Source organism: Drosophila melanogaster, chromosome X, assembly GCF_000001215.4.
Source record: "Drosophila melanogaster chromosome X".
Classification (NCBI taxonomy): domain Eukaryota; kingdom Metazoa; phylum Arthropoda; class Insecta; order Diptera; family Drosophilidae; genus Drosophila; species Drosophila melanogaster.
In genome coordinates this window covers 1,415,351-1,433,473 of record NC_004354.4, presented here as the reverse complement: position 1 = coordinate 1,433,473, position 18,123 = coordinate 1,415,351, and the positions used below count along the sequence as shown (strand labels likewise).

General features: G+C 48.6%; 1 protein-coding gene across 3 annotated transcripts in view; it reads right to left on the bottom strand.

The window, feature by feature from the left end:
* futsch overlaps positions 1–18,123 on the bottom strand; it is a 44,618-nt gene that overhangs the window by 20,213 nt on the left and 6,282 nt on the right. For all 3 annotated transcript variants that reach the window (NM_001258532.1, NM_001169161.3, NM_001103394.3), the window contains 4 exons: positions 5,700–5,798; positions 559–731; positions 277–499; positions 62–220 (listed from right to left, as the gene is read on the bottom strand). In NM_001258532.1, the coding sequence (NP_001245461.1) occupies positions 62–220; positions 277–499; positions 559–731; positions 5,700–5,798 (654 nt within the window). The remainder of the gene's footprint in view (positions 1–61; positions 221–276; positions 500–558; positions 732–5,699; positions 5,799–18,123) is intronic.

The window sequence follows — 18,123 nt, the reverse complement described above, 5'->3', positions numbered from 1 at the left end:
GCGTGGAAAAGAGACAGGAGGGGATTAGGTTGCATTTCCTCAATACATGTGCTATACCCACCAAGCATGTTAAAGCCGTTGATCCCGAAAAGCGCCGCATCACCCTGGCCGCCGGGGAAGACATATAACGTTGGATGGGTAAAGCGAATGTTGCCCACCACGTCCGAGGTCTCAAGCAGCTCCCTCAGCGAGGTTGGCATCACCATGGGCGCGAGGTAATCTGCAGAAGAACGACCTTGATAAATGCTGCATCGGAAATAGTGTGCACAGTCTTACCAATGAATCCGTTGATGCACTCGCTGCTCGTGTCCAGGACGTCCACGGGATTTATCCGTATCCGGCACTGGCGGGCAAAGGCCTTCTCGGGCAATGTGTGCCATAGACCCGCGTCCGCGCAGTGAATGTTCATGGTGATGGTGTCGGCATAGGCCCGAATCACCCTTTGTACGTCGTGCTCTTGGAAGGCCTCAGAGAAGTCCGCCACCGAGAAGGTTCCGTCCTGCAAATAGATGGGTATGAGCACCACTTGTCAGAAAAGGGGGCACAAGCAATATCGACCTGCAATATCCAGGAACCATTTCCACTGAAGGTGTAACCGGCGTGGATGATGTGCCGGTGGCGGGTGAAACTGCTAAGCAGGTTTCGCATGCACTGGATCAGCGTATTGTACTGCGGGTGGATGAGCACCTCCGTGACCAGATTCTCGCTGGCATACTGGATGAGCCGTTCGCCTGAAAAGAGGGTCGTGAAAAAAGTTGTTCCGTCATTTTCGTCGATTTTGATTTGAATATCTTCTCATATTTGCCTCAACCCCACATTCTGTTGCGGGAATGGAGCTATGACATTGCTTCAACCCTTTTTCTGAGCTGATCTCCTTCTGGCAGGGCACTAACTCCGCCCGCAGTCTTTTGGGTGGAGCATGCTGCACTACCCCCATGCCCCCAATGAACGGATAGCCGAACGGTCAGAGGTGCTGTCAGAGATGAAAGCGATGCCCGGGCTGGCAGGCACGGACATGGACTCGAGCACGCACGGCGCATCAAGTGGGTTTGAATTGTCAAGCTTTATTGTCTCGACTGCTTCCAGAGCAGCGTCCCCCGTGGCGCAGTTGCCACGGCTAGAAATTATTTAATGAATCTTTAATTTTAATGCTTTAATTAAGCCCTCCGTGCACGTCGGAGCGACCTTGCCGGCGACCTTGGCCACCACCCTTAGCGCACCACGGTAATGACGATGATGATGACGGCGCAGATGAGGGCTGTGATGAGGTTTTTGGCCGCCTTCGTCCGACATATAAACGCATATACACATATATGCGTAAATAATTTACGCACTTTCCGCACCAAATAGTCGTTGACAAGCCAACTGCAGGGTGGACGTGAGCGGATAAGTGGATGGTTGGGAGCACCACCACCATCCGCAGCAGCGGTCAAACGTGGCCACGTACGCGTAAAAAATACAAGACAAGAGCATCGGTGGATGGCAGTCGGTTGGCTTGTATGGCTTCGACCAGCTGTTGGCCTCGTGGCGTGTGTATCCCCTTGCTCTCCACATAAATTATTGTCCCCGCCACCCAACCTGACTTTGTGAGCCCTCCTACGGCTTAGATTTAACGTAGTGACTAGGCATACCGTGCGTATACGCAATATTGCGAACTCAGGTCCACCTCTGTCTCCACCTCTGCTGCTCGCTGCTGTCCCATGCCCAGGACATAATCGAAGGAATTACTAATTTGTACCTACGGTGCGGATGCCGCGCCCTGGGAAAGCAGATCTTGGTGGTGTTCTTTTTGTGCCATCTATCTGTCTGCAGTAGAATACTCCTCAGGAAGAACTTTTAGTTCAAATATAGATGGTGGGCACTTGAAAGTTGGACATCGGCGGCGGAGATCGGTTTGTTGTCAGGCAGGGGGTGGTCCACTTTAAGAGGCGCTTAATCTGAGCAGGATACAGATACAAAGTTGCAGTAAGTGGTCAGTCAGTACCCAGTGGCGATGGAGGGAGCAACGCAATAGGGTTTTGAGACTGCGGTGGGAATAGCTGGGCAGGATGCTATCCGCACCTCGAGCCAAAGTATCAGCATGGCACCAGATTAACCGTTAATAGCTGCAACCGGCTTTTGGCACTAGTCCGTGGCCAGAGTAACGAACTTTTTGCGAAACAAAGGGAAAAATGGGAAAAAAATTTGCATAACAACAGCAGGCGGAAACTTTTTGTGTTTCATGATTTCGTTGCTTTTTTTTTCGCCTTTTTGTTTGGCTCCAAAGTAATTACAGTTACAGGCGCCGGTCAGCCCTTCCTCTGACCCACCGCCCAGTTACACCCACTTTATAACCCACAGCAGTTGGAAAAGTTTACTGTCAAAACAATGCGCACGTGTTAAAAAAAAGTTTCCAATGACCTTAGCGGCCTCCTCTTTCGGACGCCCACGAAAAAGACGCGGAGAACTCTTAGAAATTAAATAATAAGGACACCCATTGGGATTTAACTGAATTCGTGCAGTCCGGAGAGAGACTGTTTGGTTATTCGGCCTTCCAGTTTACAATTTGTATTCATATATCTTAGTACCCAGTTTTAAATGGGAGAAACATGCCCAAATGGTTTCCTCCAAAAGCACATTAATAATGTATCCCCACTTGGCAGTTCTGTGGCTCACATATGGTCAGTGGATGGCGTGCCTCGCCCAACTGATAAATTATGTACATACTCGTCCTGGCCCCACCCCTTGCATTAAGCTCCCCTCCTCGTAGTGGGAAAGCATCTTAACTGGCTGCGCTTATCCCGACCCGGCAGCGCGGCCATATTTATGAATGTCCACTGCACTAATCCCTGGGAATTATGGTGATGATAGTTTAATTAGCGGTTTCGGCTGCACTTCTAGAGAGCGGAGGAATGGAATGGTGGCTCGGGGCATTCATGTGTCGGTATCAACCATCGGCCAGAGCTATCGGCATTGCTGGCATCATTAATCAGGCCACGTAATGTGCTGGAATCTACTCTGGTTACGTTAATGTAGGTGGACCTGCGCTTCGGACGGAGCAGCAAAATGGCAGCTCCTGTTGAACAAAGCCAATAACATGTTGTAAACGTCAAGCGATGTGTAAAAAAGGATGCGGCACGAGGAGCCTCCTCAAATGACGGACGTCAGCTGCTTCCTCCTCGCTGATATTAATTGATGTCCTGTCAACATGTTCCCCGCATTCCGAAAGGCGGAAGCCGGTAAGGGAGCGGGCACTTCTTTATCTACGGCGGCCACTCCTCGCTGCATCTCACATCACAGTGGTTAATTTGCTTATCACTGCGGCTGGACCAGACCACTTGCCACAAACGCCCATCCATCCTCTTCCCTCGCTGTTCCACTCCGTATGTAAATCGGAGGAGAAAAGAATTTTCGAATGGCCGTGTCAGTTAGTCAGTTAGTCAGTCCGGCAGTCTGCCCCCCATCAAGCCCCTATATAGACCCTCTCGTTCCCCTCAGGCTGAATTATGCATGAGCCAGCCACACAACAACAAAAACCAGGGCCTCAGCACACACATGCCCATTACCCATTGCCCATTGTCAATACGGCCTTGTGGACACGCCTGTGTACGTGACTCCCACTCACTTTCCTTCGCAGTAGCAGTGGCTCCTTGCACTCGTACATCCTCGGCACGGACGGACTCTATCTTTCTATCAATTTTGCATGCGTTTTATCTCAAAAATTTGTATGGCTTTTTAGGTTGGGCTGGGTCTGCTGCTCGGGTCGGCCGGGATACGGCTTGGGTGTCCTATTGTGGCACGGCCCCTCATCTCATCAGCCCGTCCTTTGATTGCTTATGTGGGTTTTGGCTTAGGCACGATAAGAATGTGTCTAAATCCCCAGATAATCCGCAGAGCGTGTTTGGCCAAGTACGAGTACGAGTATGACTATGAATGAAGAGCAGGCCTTGGTCGTACTCCAAAAAGGTGACCAAAAAAAAAGAGCGGCGATTCGTCAACTTTTCCCACCCAAGTTGGTGTCATCCTTTCTGGAACTCGAGGGAGTGTTTTCCTGATAGGCTGCACTTTAAAAGTTACCTAACTTTTAACGTTAGGGGAGCGTTGCTGGTGGGACTGAGGGTCAGTCAGTGTCGGCACCTTTGGCCATCTTTGGACATGCACGTCAAGAAGCCAGGAGTTGGGTGGGGTACATAAACTAGGTGCTTGTGACCGAGTGGTGGTGGGGATGAAGTAACTGTCGTTCGAAGGCAGCCACGCAGGAAGGTGGACAATTTGGACACCATCGGCCCTTTGCCTGGATTTCTTTTCATCCAGCGCGCCAATGGGGATCTTGTGCGAGTACAATGCGCCAAGCGAAGCGAGAGCATTCTGTGCATTCTGTATTCTCAATCGCGACTCAAGTGCACCGGCCACCATTCGACTCCAGCTCTGCCGGCTGCCGTGGCGGCACTCTGGTTATGCTTATGGCTGTTGTTGCACCATCATTATTGGGCTCTGGACCGCTCTGTGGCGGCGCCACTTCAGAATTTTGTTTGAGTAGTTTCGAGGAGGGAACGCAAACAAAATGCGATTGCGAGAGCAAATGCAAAATGGAGGGCCCGCTGTCGTTGCCAACTTTTCCCCATCCGGACAATGGCTAAATGGAGGGCATTCAGCGCAGGTGTTGCACTTAGCATGTCCTTCAAGGACAACGCCTCAGCATAGCCATCGAACGAGAGGCATGCTAAGAAGAAGAACGCGCCTTATCACTGCCAAGTCCCAGTCCTTTTAAACGTACTTTCGTTTCATTGTCGCTGAAGAATAATGTCCTCCAAGGTGAGTTCTTTCATGCTGGCATTCAAAGCTGGGCTCGAGAAATCCAAGGAATTTGTATTTGCTTTTCGAAAACTATAATAACATATTGGACACCTAAAGATAAGGAAATATTACGTTTATACTACTTTCATAGTTTTAGAACGCTAACAAGTTTTCAAGTTGCTGCACAGCACAAAAAACTTCAAGGTAGAGAAGGTCACTGTTTAATGCTTGGGCGAAAGCATTGCCGCAATCTGTGAGTTCTCATACTGCGGGATTTTGATCAAATAGGACGGCTTTTGAGAACTAAAGGGGGTGGAAGGAAGAAAATCCCAATCATCTCCAGTGCGAGTCAACAAAGGGGGCAAATAGATCCGCGAAGAGCGCGGAAGCGGGACTTGGTTGATGCAGTGGCAGCCACTTGAGTGAGCTTCAACATCGTTTTAGCCTAATCCGCAAAGACAACAGACCCGTCAGCCAGCTTATTGTTGCTCCTGTCGATGATGATGACGATGATGATGGTGATGGTGATGGTGATGGTGATGGCGATGAGGATGAGGGTGAGGACGACGATGAAGCTGCTGCTGTTGCACTTGGACAAATGAAAATACAGCCTCTTGTTTGGCAGCTGCTTTTGGGCCGGCTTCATCACAAAAGCCAAAACAACAAAGCATGAAAACGTCGAGCTTTCAGCTTTGTGAATTCAATTGTTGTTTATCCGGGCCCATGCCCCCTGGCCACCAAACTCCCCTCGTTGCCCTTTGACTATTTTCCGGAGACAATTGTCCTAATAATTCACTGGAATAAGTTTTCTAATTTACCACATTTGCCATTGTTGCCTGATGCGATCCGATGATCTCCGCGTGCCACGATTGGATTCGCTAATTGGAGCTATTTTGCAGATGACTTAGTCAACATGGACTTACCGTGACGAGCCTCCTCGCCCTCAGGTGCATGCTGTGTAATTGTATTGAGCTCCTCTTCCAAGTCGACGTGACAATCGGAAACGTCCCAGGAGAGGAATCCTGCAAGGAAACAAAGGGATAAAGAAGATCAGTAAGGATGTGGCACGTTAGTTAGTTAGTTAGTTAGTTAGTTAATTAGTTAGTTAGCTAGTTATATAGTTAGCTCTTCGACTGTAGCCTTGCACTACGCACATGACAGTGCATTCGCTGGGTGAATAAACGATGAGTGGCTGGTCCGTTTGCCTAGGGGCCATTAATCACTCACACATTAGTTGTGTGTAATTATGCACAGCGTCTGTGAATGGTTGGCAATTCGCCGTTTTGATAAATGAGCTGCCGGTGGTGGGTTGGTTTGAAAACGGGTGGGATCCATTACGCATACGCCACGTTGAACTGGACTGCTCTGGACTTTTGATATTATGTCATTTAGTCAACAAATTAAGTCAGCAGTCCGACTTTCAACGTAGGTATGAGCAAGTAAAAGCCCAAACGAATGGGCCTGCCCTTCCATCATTTTCATGCTCCAACCACTTTTCCGAATTTTCAATAGTTTTCCCCTAGCTGTTCGTATGTGTGGGCAAATTTGTGTTTATGCGGATGCAGTGTGGTATAAAGAGCTCGAGGGGCAGGACCAGGTGTGTGCGGCAAAATGAATCAAATTACCTTTGGGGCACCTTGAAGCCCAGACTTTAAGCCCTACGTGACAGGTTTAAGGAGCTCCGAGAGGGTCCCTACGTTCCATTCACCTGCCACGTCTAGATGCCTCGCAGATCTGACAGATTGTAAATTATCCCTAAGCCCCTTGGAAATTTAATGAACCCCCGAAGACCCTGGCGTCGTTGTCGTGAATAACTTATTCAAACGATGCCTTAATGAGTGCTTAACTTTCATTTTTATGCCTCCGCCGTAGGATGCAAATGAAGCACTTTCCGCGGCATGGAATATCATTGAATGGCAGATGGTTTCGGATCATCAGCCCACAAGAAGGAGACGGAGGAGGAAGCGGATGATGCGGAGGAAGCTTTGGCTTGAGCCTAAGCCAGAAAAATATAACAATATTACCCTTTCGCCTGCCGCCTTTCACCGCTCACTGCAGCAATTTGCACAAATGGCTGGTAACAGCAACAAAAGCGGCTGAAAAAAGTAAACTCGAGGCACAAAATGCAAAGTCTTAACACTTTTTCACCCAGCCCGCACACGCCCACTCGCACTATACATACATCATATATGTATATATATAAAGCCAGATTCAGGCAGGATCGAGACATTGTGTGGGCAAACAAAAGGGAAAGCAAAGAATAAAGCGTAGGCAGACCAGAAAGGAGCAGACGGCAGTCAAAGCGCCTACAGCGATTGCACAAAAATAATGAGGAAGCGCCCAGGATATGCGACGCCAGCATATATGTATATGTGTGTACTCCTAGTGTGTATATGTGTGTATATATGGCAAGGATGTAGGCGAATGGACCCTCCTCCCAACACTAGTTGTCCTGCTCTCTTGAGCAATCATCGAGCGAATGAAGCCACTCAGACGGAGGCGAAAGACAGCGGCGGAAACGCTACAGAAACAGAAACCGACTGTGAATACGAATGAAAATCCGAATCCAAGTCCGAAGGCGAATCCTAATCCGAGTTCAGGTCAGAACCTCCAACTTAGCCTCGACCATCGCCCCTCGCTCCTCGCCAGTGCTCATTTATTATTTGTGCGTTGATATCTTTGAGTGAGTCTTCTCACTGCCAGGGCCAGACTCGGTGCCTATTTATTTATTTATATTTAATTTTTGGCTTAGTTCAGCCAGCCACTCACTCGCCTTGGCTGAAGTACAAATGGCACAGGGCTCGAGCTCTACAACACATGCACATACACCTCATACACATCAGTTAGGTAAATCAAGGACGTGACCAATTTCCGCTGCTTAGGGAGGGGTGCCGAAACATTGACGATACACGAGGACGCCAGCATTTATCATGCTTATAATCCCGAACCGCATGATCTGGCGACCCATCACAGAGCCGCAGGCCCAGTGGTTTTGTTTTTTATTTCGATTTTAACTCATTGCAAAGTGCATTCGGTGCGATCGAGCGCCCGACAGCCAGGTAATCGAATGCAGAGCCGTGTCAGACAGACAGACAGACACCTGTTTCCTGTGTCCGGAGACCTGGGACCTACGGGCCTCCATGGTGGCACGTCCTCCGGAGCCCCGGAGGCGGCACCTCATCCATCCCACAGATATCCTGGCGACACCTATGTATGTGACGCCGCTTCCGTATGCTATGGATGATTACTGATAGGCTCCTCGCCTCGCCTCGGTGGCTTTCGCTGAGCTCCCCTCGCGCTTCCCTCTAGTTTGCAGCATAGTATAGTTGCATAATTCTGCGCCCCCATCTAAAAGCCACTCTGCATGTAGAGGGGCGGGCTGGGCGCCGGAGGAGGAGGGTGAGGAGGAGCTGTGTTGATTCTGATGTAGCTAAAAAGCCACTTGACGTTGTTCGCTCGTTCGTTGTTGCCAGGCTCTTGAAGCCAGAAAAGCGCGTTGAAAAAGTTTGCATAGCCAAATGAGTGCGCTTCTTCTCCGGCCTTCCCGAACCCGCAGTCCCTCCGCCACTATTTGCCCTCCACCATCCACCCTCCAGACTCCAGACTCTGGTTCAGATTCGGAAAGAGGGTGGCAGAAAGTGCAACTGTTGGAGGGGCGGCTGACGAAAAGGGGCTAAATGTTTGGAAATGAATAATAAACACATTAAAAAGAAATTAAACACTTGCGCCCATTAATTGCGTATTGAGTGAAGTGGACGGCAAGGAAGAACAGCCTCGAGATTATGATGAATCTTCAAGCGGCAGCAGAAGTGGACCAAAAGCAGAAGCAGGAGCAGGATCAGGAGCAGGGCTCGGATGGCGTTGAACTGCGGCTGAAGGACAGCCAACCAAGTGGGCGAATAGTTAGGACCGGGATATCCCACGGTTGGGCCAAAAGTGGAAAACTGGCAAGGAGAGCCAATAACAATTAAAGCGATTCGAAAGTTAAGTAAACGAGCCACATCAAATAGCCGGCTCCTCGGATCGCAGCGAATCCTTTGTTGTGACAGCTCGAGGATGCAGACCAGGTCAGGGCAGGAGTGCCAATGGGAGGGCAGTGAGGCAGCGAGAACAATGCTGCGCCTGATTGCCCCGTACCGATAAGCGAGCTTGATGAGCCGAGGCACAAAGACACGGACACGGACAAGGACATCGACCATCGAACATCCAACATTTCACATGCCCACATCCCACACCGGACACGCTGTTGATGTTTTTGCGCAGCCAGCGATATGTGTATCCTGATAAGAGCCGTAATTAATTGGAACGGGGCCCAGACAAAGTGGGAAGTGGGCGCTTTAAGGCAGTATCCCTTTAAATGAGGTCAACAAAGCGATCACCTAGCAGTCGGCCAACATAAATTTGCTTAATTCATAGCCTGGTCACTTCTCGACCATTCACTTGGGCGGCAAAGAGCGTCCGCGGAGCATTGCGTCATGTGATTGGGACATGCGTCACATGCGTATTATGTATGGTCCCTGTCCTCACTCCCGCTAATCTTGTGCTCCTCATATTTATAATGAGCCACTATCGCTTCCACTGCTGAGTCATGTCCAACGATGTTCGCTCCTGCCGTCGTGCCTCTTCTGCTGTCCCCACTCCTGGCATACATGACGAATGCGCAATATATTTTGAAGTGTTGTTCCCCCTAATGGCTAATCAATGTTTATAGGCAGCCGCCAGGCGTGTGTGGGGACCCAGCCAAACGGCCAGTCAGGACAAATGGGCAGGAGACGGAGTATCTTCTGCCCAAATATGAAATACAAATGCGCAAATTCGTGAAACTGCTGGTAAGGTGGCCAGAACTAACCAATTTTCCGATGGCTGGTGTGGCATAGAAATACGACCATTGCACTGGCTGACAAAACCCCACAATGGGCTAGCGGAGGAGGGACGTCCGAGGATGTGCGAGCGAGGTTCGCATAATTTATGTCACTTTATCGATTCGTCCAATACACACCACACCGAACGGAAGGAAACGAGATCTAGGGTACGAAGGGGTGGGGCGGCGAGTGAACTCTTTTAGCATTTTATAGCCCTGCATAAATTGCTCATGAATGTTTTCCTGCCACGTGCGGTTGCAGCATTCGGCGGGGGCAGCGTGGCAGCCCTTGTGGGCTGTATCCTGACATCTGCCCGAAAATGAAATTCTATTATCACCGCACGCGTGGGTCGGGTGAGACGTCTCTTCTTCTGCCGAGCTTTCATTTTTTGAATCCTACCTTCCACCCGCTGCGCCCCAGGGTCATTCATAGCGCACCCCGGCTTCCCGCTGGGCGAGATTTTGTACTGCTCCTGTCAGAAAAGCCAGCGAAACGAGGAGGACAGCTACATACCCTTGCAAGAGTCAAGAGCTTCTTATGTGGAAGCCTTCATTGTGGGATATCTGAAGGGTTTTTCCGCATACCCTGGGTTGATTATCCTGCGCTAGTGTAAGGTCAATCGATTGCAGAACTATACAACTCCCTGCAATGCAATGCGAGGTATTCGAGTGCTGCCGAATGGGAAACTACGAGAAGCTCACAGTTCGCATTGCAATCCGATTGTAGGACTCATTCTCGCCGGGCAGAATTTCCCTACGCCACCTGCCTCCCTTGCTCTCTCGATCCTATCGCTTGTCGCCCAGAGGAGTGGAGCAGTAGTGGAATGGCATGGGGTGGACAATCCCTTCCCTTCACTTCATATCGTACTTTATCTCCTGCCAGATGTCACGGCTACCGTATCCCCCAGTCCCTCCCCACTACTGGTAGCTGCCTGGGTCACCTCAGTTTGTTTATATTTCTTCGATTTTACTGCCAGCGGAGGGAGTGAAAAATAGAAGCGGAGCCGCCAGTCGAAAAAAGGCAACATTTCTGACATAGACTTGCGCCTGTCACAATGACTGCACATGAGTTCGCGGGTGTGTATGTGTGTGTGTGTTGTTGCAACGAAAAATATTTCCCGCTGCAATTGCAGCATTTTCCGCAAGCAGCTAAAAATAAATTTGCGTTCGTCCGCGATTTGCACGAATGGAGGATTTTTGCGTATGACAGGCGGGAATAAGCGCGACCCGCGCATCCCTCGGATTTCAAGTTTACTAAAGACGGCTAAAAATAGTTTATCCGCCAGATACCCAGATACCCTCGGGGCCTGACATGCAATTTCCATTATTCGAGTTCAACTCGCACAGAATGAGGCGTGCATGTTTGAGGTTCTTGTGCACACAGCAAACAGCTATGATCAGCATATAGCATAACTACTTTAGTAGCTATATAATTGATATGCTGAGGTCTGTCAAGTTTGGAACCAATTCACAGCCCCTTCCTGTTTAATTAAATTAGCATTCGCAACTCGTGTTTAATTGTGCTGTGGAAATTGAGCTAGCTGCACCTGTGGGTGCCACGCCCCGAAGGAACCGCCTCCCTGCCTTCCACGATTCTAATTGTTTGTGACTAATTGCATAATTGCCAGCATATTCCAACGAGCGACATGGCAACTGGAGCTCTCATATGGCGCTTGAGCTGCCAGGCTTATCCTTTAATACCATCAAAAAGTCAATAATGAGGGCGATTCATCGGCAAAGGACGCGTTTGCGATGCTGACGGCGGATTGAATGCCACTTGAAACATAAGCATTTAATTATATATGGCAAACACGCAATCAACATTCACGCCACTCTATTTGAACAACCAATTTGGTGAAAGGAATCAAATATTTCTTTTTTAATCGCTTTTGAATTGATAGGCAGTGTATGAGTACAAGAATAATGTAATTATTTCCACTGCAAAAAATACGTTCTAATTGATTTTATTCGATTTCAATCTCCTGTTTACCCGGCAAATATTTCCAATGTTTGCTGAGAGGAAACGCATAAGCTAAATCAATTTCCAGCATGATACCACTGGCTTTCCCAATAATTGCAGCTTTTAATCAAATATTTGCATAACATCGAAGCAGTTGGAAGTGAACCACTCCCATCGAGTTACAGCTCCGCAATCCACAATCCGCAATCCGTCCTCCAAACCCATAAAATCCGAAGTCCTCTGCACATCCGCATAAAGTGCACAATAGTTCACAAGTCGACAAAGGGTGCATCAAAGGCATATGCACATTTGTGGTCCTTTCATGAGCTCGTGTTCAGTTCAGCTCGACCATTATGGATTTCCAATTTCATGGCTGACTACTTAGTTCTCTAGGAGTAGGAGGAGGAGAAGGTAGAGGAGGTTCCATCATATCGCCTCGCACACAATGGACAACCGTGCCACTTCCGAGTCTTATCTGCCACGCCCACACACACACACACACACACACACACACCCACAGGTATACAAAGTCGGCAAGAAAGCGTTAGCCAAGAGGGCAATAAAAAGCATTTGAAACGCCTTTTTGAGTCTGAGGTGATGCCAGATTGAATCGAAATGAATTTGTATTGAGCGAACGTTCGGCGATAGCAAGGGAAATCGAGGGGCTTGGGGCAAGTGGAGAGGGGGAAGCGCTAATGCGGACACGAAAAGGTAAAAAGTCAGCGAGGGGAAGAGGGCGTCTCAAATGCAATTTGTCAACGATTTTTCGCAATTTTCCCAGGCAAGGCGACAAATTGGATCCAAGCTCACCAGCACACCACTCACATGCCGAGGTCTCGGGAAACTGGTGGAAAAGGGCTGGGGGCCAAGGAAAGATGAGGAGCAAGGCGGGCTCCTGTCGTGATCAACATTTCATCATTCCCAGTGGCAGATAGGAAATTGAAAATTCTATGCATGTTCCCATACCCCCTCCCCTAACCAAAAAAAATATTAAGGGACACTTACTTTTGAAAAGCATTAAACAATTTACGTAAAATATATTTTGGCATCCTGTGCCAGACATACACTATACTTTGGCCGCAAGAAGTTTAATTGCCATTTAATACGCTGCAAAATGCATTTTCCGAGTCAATCTCAACTTTGCCACGCCCAATTAGCGCCCAAGCCAATCAATAAAGCGTTTTGGCATTGGTGGCGGCTCTTATGTGCGAGAGTCATGAATAAATGACTGAACATAACTTTGCAGGACTTTGCAACCGGTTAACAAAATGGCATTTAGTGGGCTCATAAATAAGGAGCGTGAATAAAGTACGTATAAATCTGAATACGTTAAAATCAAGTTCAGCTACAAAAGAGAAGAGGGTTTTCAAGAAGAAAGGTTTTTCTCGACATTTGGTTTGGTTCTCCATCATTCCGCAAAATTACTCACAGCCAATACAAAATTGTCATCATACCAATTAATGTCCAGCTCATTGGAGGAGCTCATTAAAGAACCGATTCAAAGTCATGGTCCGCCGTTCCTCGCCCCCGACCATCATCTGCCCGGCAGAACATGTGGCCGTGGGATGCGAGTGTCACCAGCTGCACTTGGCAAGCGACCAACAAATCACTTGATGACTACGACCGGGAACGCTGGGCTGGGGAGGATTGCTGGCGAGCGACGACGACTGCGATGACGGAGGAGGAGCCCAGAATGATGCAAGAAGCTTTTTAATTTCGCAAATGCGCCAAACGAAAATTGCAGCAGTCACAGCACGAAAATGGCCAACGGAACCAACGCCCACCCCTGGCGATGGCACCTCTCCACAGCCAGGCTCAGCCTCATCATCCGCCTCATCCTCCATATATTCCTCCGCCTCTTCCTCCACCTCATCCTCCGAGTTTAGACTGGTCCACGGACACAAGCAGCAGCTGCCATAAAATTACGAAATATGTGTGCATAAAATGGCGAAGGAATCAACTTTGAATCTTTTTACGGAGGCAACTGGCAGTAATGTATCTGCCAGATACGTGCTATACGCAAAACGATTTTACGGCCTCCGATTGAATTCCAATACTTCATACTCAATGTCTCCAGCTGCAAGCTCAACTTCAGCTAAGATTGCGGTCCGCAGGTGGAAATTAGTGCCAGTGGACAATTAATTGTGCTCCCCATAATCCATGGCATAAGCGGCTGCGCTGGATCCAACTTCTATAATTGAGGAGTCATGACCGACTACCTTCCTACCTTGTCTACCTTTCTACCTAATGTAGTAAATCGAAAGATGAAGTAATGCCGTACTCATTCTCCTGCTAAGAATCCGAGGCTCTTGCAGAATCAGAGCTACCTGCTCCCATTGCCCAGGGCTTGCAGTCAGGACCGCGGCCCAACTCAAACAAATGAGTTCGAATCAATCAGAAACTCAAATAGAAACCACCGGATTGCACTGCCAAATGAAATTAGCAGAGCTCCGAGTCGGCACTGGCGGAATGAAGTGAATCACGAGGTGCTTCCGCCTGACCGACTTCTATTGGACTTTCGGAGTTCTGTCGGAGTTGCCGAGCAAACATTTGCATACAACGCTCCGCAGAATGGAGCAGTTGGCGGGGAACCAGACGGAGCCGGAGCCTCCACTGCAATATTCAAAATGGCGGCACATTAATTTGTGCCAAGCTCAGCAGGAGCAGGAAAATGGAGGGAATGGATCGGGGCCCAGATTGCCAATTAATTTTCATGATTTTCACGTTGTCGACGTTGCGGCTGAGTGAGTGAGTGAGTGTGAGTGGGTCCGAAGATGTGCACAAGTCGGCAGTTTTGTGGCTGAGCACAACTCGGAGTCCGAGTTGGATTCGGACCCACCTTCCCAGTTAGCCGTTTCCAGTTTCTTTGGCGCTCGTAAACTCATTTCGCCGCCGTGAGGACGAGCGCACGTTAATCAAAATGAAAGGCTTTAGTTACGTGAGTGGGCAAACACGACTCCACTCCCCTTTTTCAGCGCCCAGGTACTGGTCCTGCGTCTTGTTTGTGTGCCAATTGCATTAGCCGAATTGTATTTCACTTTAAATGTAATGAGATAGGAATTTTTATAGCTGACCATGGCTGGGAGCGTCCCACTTTGCAACATACAACTCTTCGCCAGCATTTGCAGTTGTAAGCAAAATGCCTGCCAGGGCTATACATACATTTCACATTCCTGTTCTGCCGCCAGTGCATTAACCCATCCACCTGCAGCAGGAGAGGACGGTCTTTATTGGTCAGGTCATATCGATGGAAAACTCCTAGCTGCTAGCTCTGTCCGCTAGTTTTATAGTGCTCTTTTTTAACCGCAGAGGGTATCTGCATGTCGAACCATGACACTTCAAGTCTTGCGTACCACACACACGAGGCCAAGTTACTCAAGTTTGCAAACACACTACTTACATATATATCTATACGAGTAGTATAAACTGGGAATTGGATCGTGGGGCTTATGGGCACACCATTTTCTTTACGGCATTGCCAAGGCAGTTGAGAGAATTCATGAAATTGCCGCTCGGAAATGGCTTTTATTTTCCGGCTTTTTGTTGGCCGAAACTTTGGGCCAAAAAGTGTTTGGGGATCAGATGCCGCAGTGATAGTTGCACGGCGGCACTTTATTCTGCCAACTTATCCTTGCCCCACCGCCTGAGTTGTTGCTCATGAATTTCGCATTGGTGCGGACAATTAAATTTTTTGGTCAAGTGGGCCGGGCCATCAACAAGCAGTTAGCAGTTAGCAGCTAATTAGCTCACGTCTCGGCCTGATCCTTTTCCAAACTCTTTTTCGGGCCAAAGGTCAGCGCAATTCGCATCGACTTAAGAATCGCCAAGCGCCGTTTTGGAACACCTTTTTCGGATTCGGTCGTTCGTCTCCAGTTTCGCCGTGCATTTGCTCATTAGAATAATGAGAAATTAAATTGCAAATTTAATGACACGCTCATCACGAAGCTCAAAATGAAACAGAAACGACCTGGGCGCAAACTAATTAAAATGAAACGAACGTAACATGAGCTGGGCCAGAAACAGAAAACAGACCACAGGGCATGGCCCGGAGGCCAGAGGGCAGAGGTCAAAGGGGCGGCCTGGGTTTGGGCGTGGTATGCGGCTGACCACAGGTGCGTCGCATGATCTGTGACCATACGAAAGTGTAACAGGCTATGTTGGTATGGTGCCCTCCAATGCACTTCAAAGCAATTAATTTGCAATAAAAGCATTTTTAATGTCCCCGCCCGACCGTCTCTGTGTATGTGTCTGCCAGTGAGTGTGTGTGCGTCTGTCTATGTGCGGATTGATGACGCAAGTGTGGTTCGGCTTGGCCGGAGACGGTCCACTGTACACTGTTCACCACCAACATGGCTACCCAGCTCAACGGCCCATTTCTTCCTAAGGGTTTTTCTATTCAAAATCGATTATTGCGTATACGCCGCATTGGCCTGTGCTGAACATGAGGTGAAGCTCAAGGTATAAGCTGTCTCAACGCTATATTCGCAACAGTATCATATACGAATGAAATCTCCGAGGCTTGCTAACTGTGTAAGCGTAAGTAAGTAAGTTGCCTAGATGTAGGCAATGATACGTGGCCAGGCTGAAGCATTCGAGTGAACTATGTGCAAGATCCCAAAATGCAGCAGTTACATCCTTTCCTGCCGCACACTTTGGGATCGAGCGTAACCGGTTTAGTTGGCTGTCAGCAGAGTGCTCGGCTTACCCCTTTTGCAGTGCGAGCAGTGAGTGTAGCTGAAATTGCTGTCATTGCATTGTCAGCGCAACTTTGTTGTCCGGGCGAACGTGTCTAGCTTTTCGGGGTTTTGGATGGCACAAACAGGGTCACGTAGCACGTTCCCTGGGAAGAGATTCCTGTCGTCGCCGACGGCATCCTGTCCGTCCAGCTGTTGTATCCCGGGCCATTGTCACGCAGTCCGAGGACTCAGTCCCCCGGGAGCCATCCCCCTCTCCGGGGTCCGTCTAAAAATATCAACAAAATCGAAGCTTGTCACGCGTCTTTTTCGCCTCGGGCCTTCCTGGCCTGCTTGTCTCTGCCCTGTCTACCCGTTTATTTGATCGATTTTCGGGCCTACACACATTTTCGTGCCACGCCCATCACCACCCTCTGCTCTTTGGCCTTTTTCGACAACAGTTGTCATAATAATGTTATGTGATTCCCCACCCTACCGCGAGTGGCCGACCTTGAAAGTCACTCTTTTTTATTGATTAATTTTTTAGTTAATTAAAAGGGAATCGAAATCGGTGATGTTCCAGGCAGACCGACTGCAGTTGGGCCACGTACATAGTTGTTATAATCGATCAACATGGAGCAGCAAAGTGGAGTCGACAAAAACCTGGAGGAGAAGGCTCAAAATCCATTTTGTGGTTTTTGTCATTCGAGTAAAACAATCGATGGGACAGAAAAATTAAACAATGGGATAAACTATTCAATGTGGCTAGTTTTTGTGTTTTCTATCTTCGACTTCCGCTGAACTACCACCGCACTTTTGAAATCAATTAAAAAAGAGGGCTGCTACATTTGTTCCCCTTTTTCTCTCTTTTTACACGCCAATGGCCGGCTATTTGTTCAGTGCAACCTCGCAGAGCTGAGCAAACAGTTTTTTTTTTTTTAGTTTTTTTTTGACAGCTGTGGCTAAACCTACAGGTAATCCACTTCCCCGCCTCCGGCTGCTGACTAATTTTCGGTGTCGCACGGGCAAAGTTTTGCAATTTCCGTGTGGTAGGACGAGTGGGAGTAGTTTCGTGTCCGGCAATTATGGCACATCCTCAACCGTACGAATTCCGGCGAATTTCGTACTCCCGATGGGCTAGTTGGTGTTTACCCTTTTCCCTAGTCACGTTCCCATTCCCATTCCCATTCAGCCATTCCGGCTTGTCGCCTGCATAAATCAAATATTTGTTAATAATCTGCAGTCTGCTGGGCACTGCGACTGCATCTGCACGTGTATATGTATCTGTATCTGTATCTGTATCCGGATCTGTATGTGTATCTGTACGCCGCAGAGCTCAAAACTCTGACACAATTGCCATTTTTTACTGAAGCTGGCGTTGTTGTTTGCATGTTGCTGTTTGTAATGCAATCAACATGAAAATAATTAATACAATTAAAAGTAAACAATTCGCCGCTGTTTGTCCTGCCTGCCAGTTTCTGGGTGCGGGTATGCTTTCGATTTTAATTAAACCGGCAAAGTGGGTGCACTGCAGCCTCACATCAGAAGCCTGCATACTTTCATGCGCAATTTGCTTAAATCGAATTACAAGCGACATTCCCGATTGAGTTTGCGGACGGGACTTTGCACCCAGCACGACAACCAGCAACCAGGACACGGACGTGGAGCGCACTGACCTGGTCTGTCCGAGAGCACGGAAATTGAAACGCAATTAACAGGCAGCGCGTAATTGGAGTGGCTACTGGCTACTGGCTGGTGTCAAGGAGGCTTCGCACCTACGAGTCAGCACTTTTCATTTCTCATCCACTTCCAGCGATTGGGTATTAGAAACTTCTAACCAAACAAACCAAATC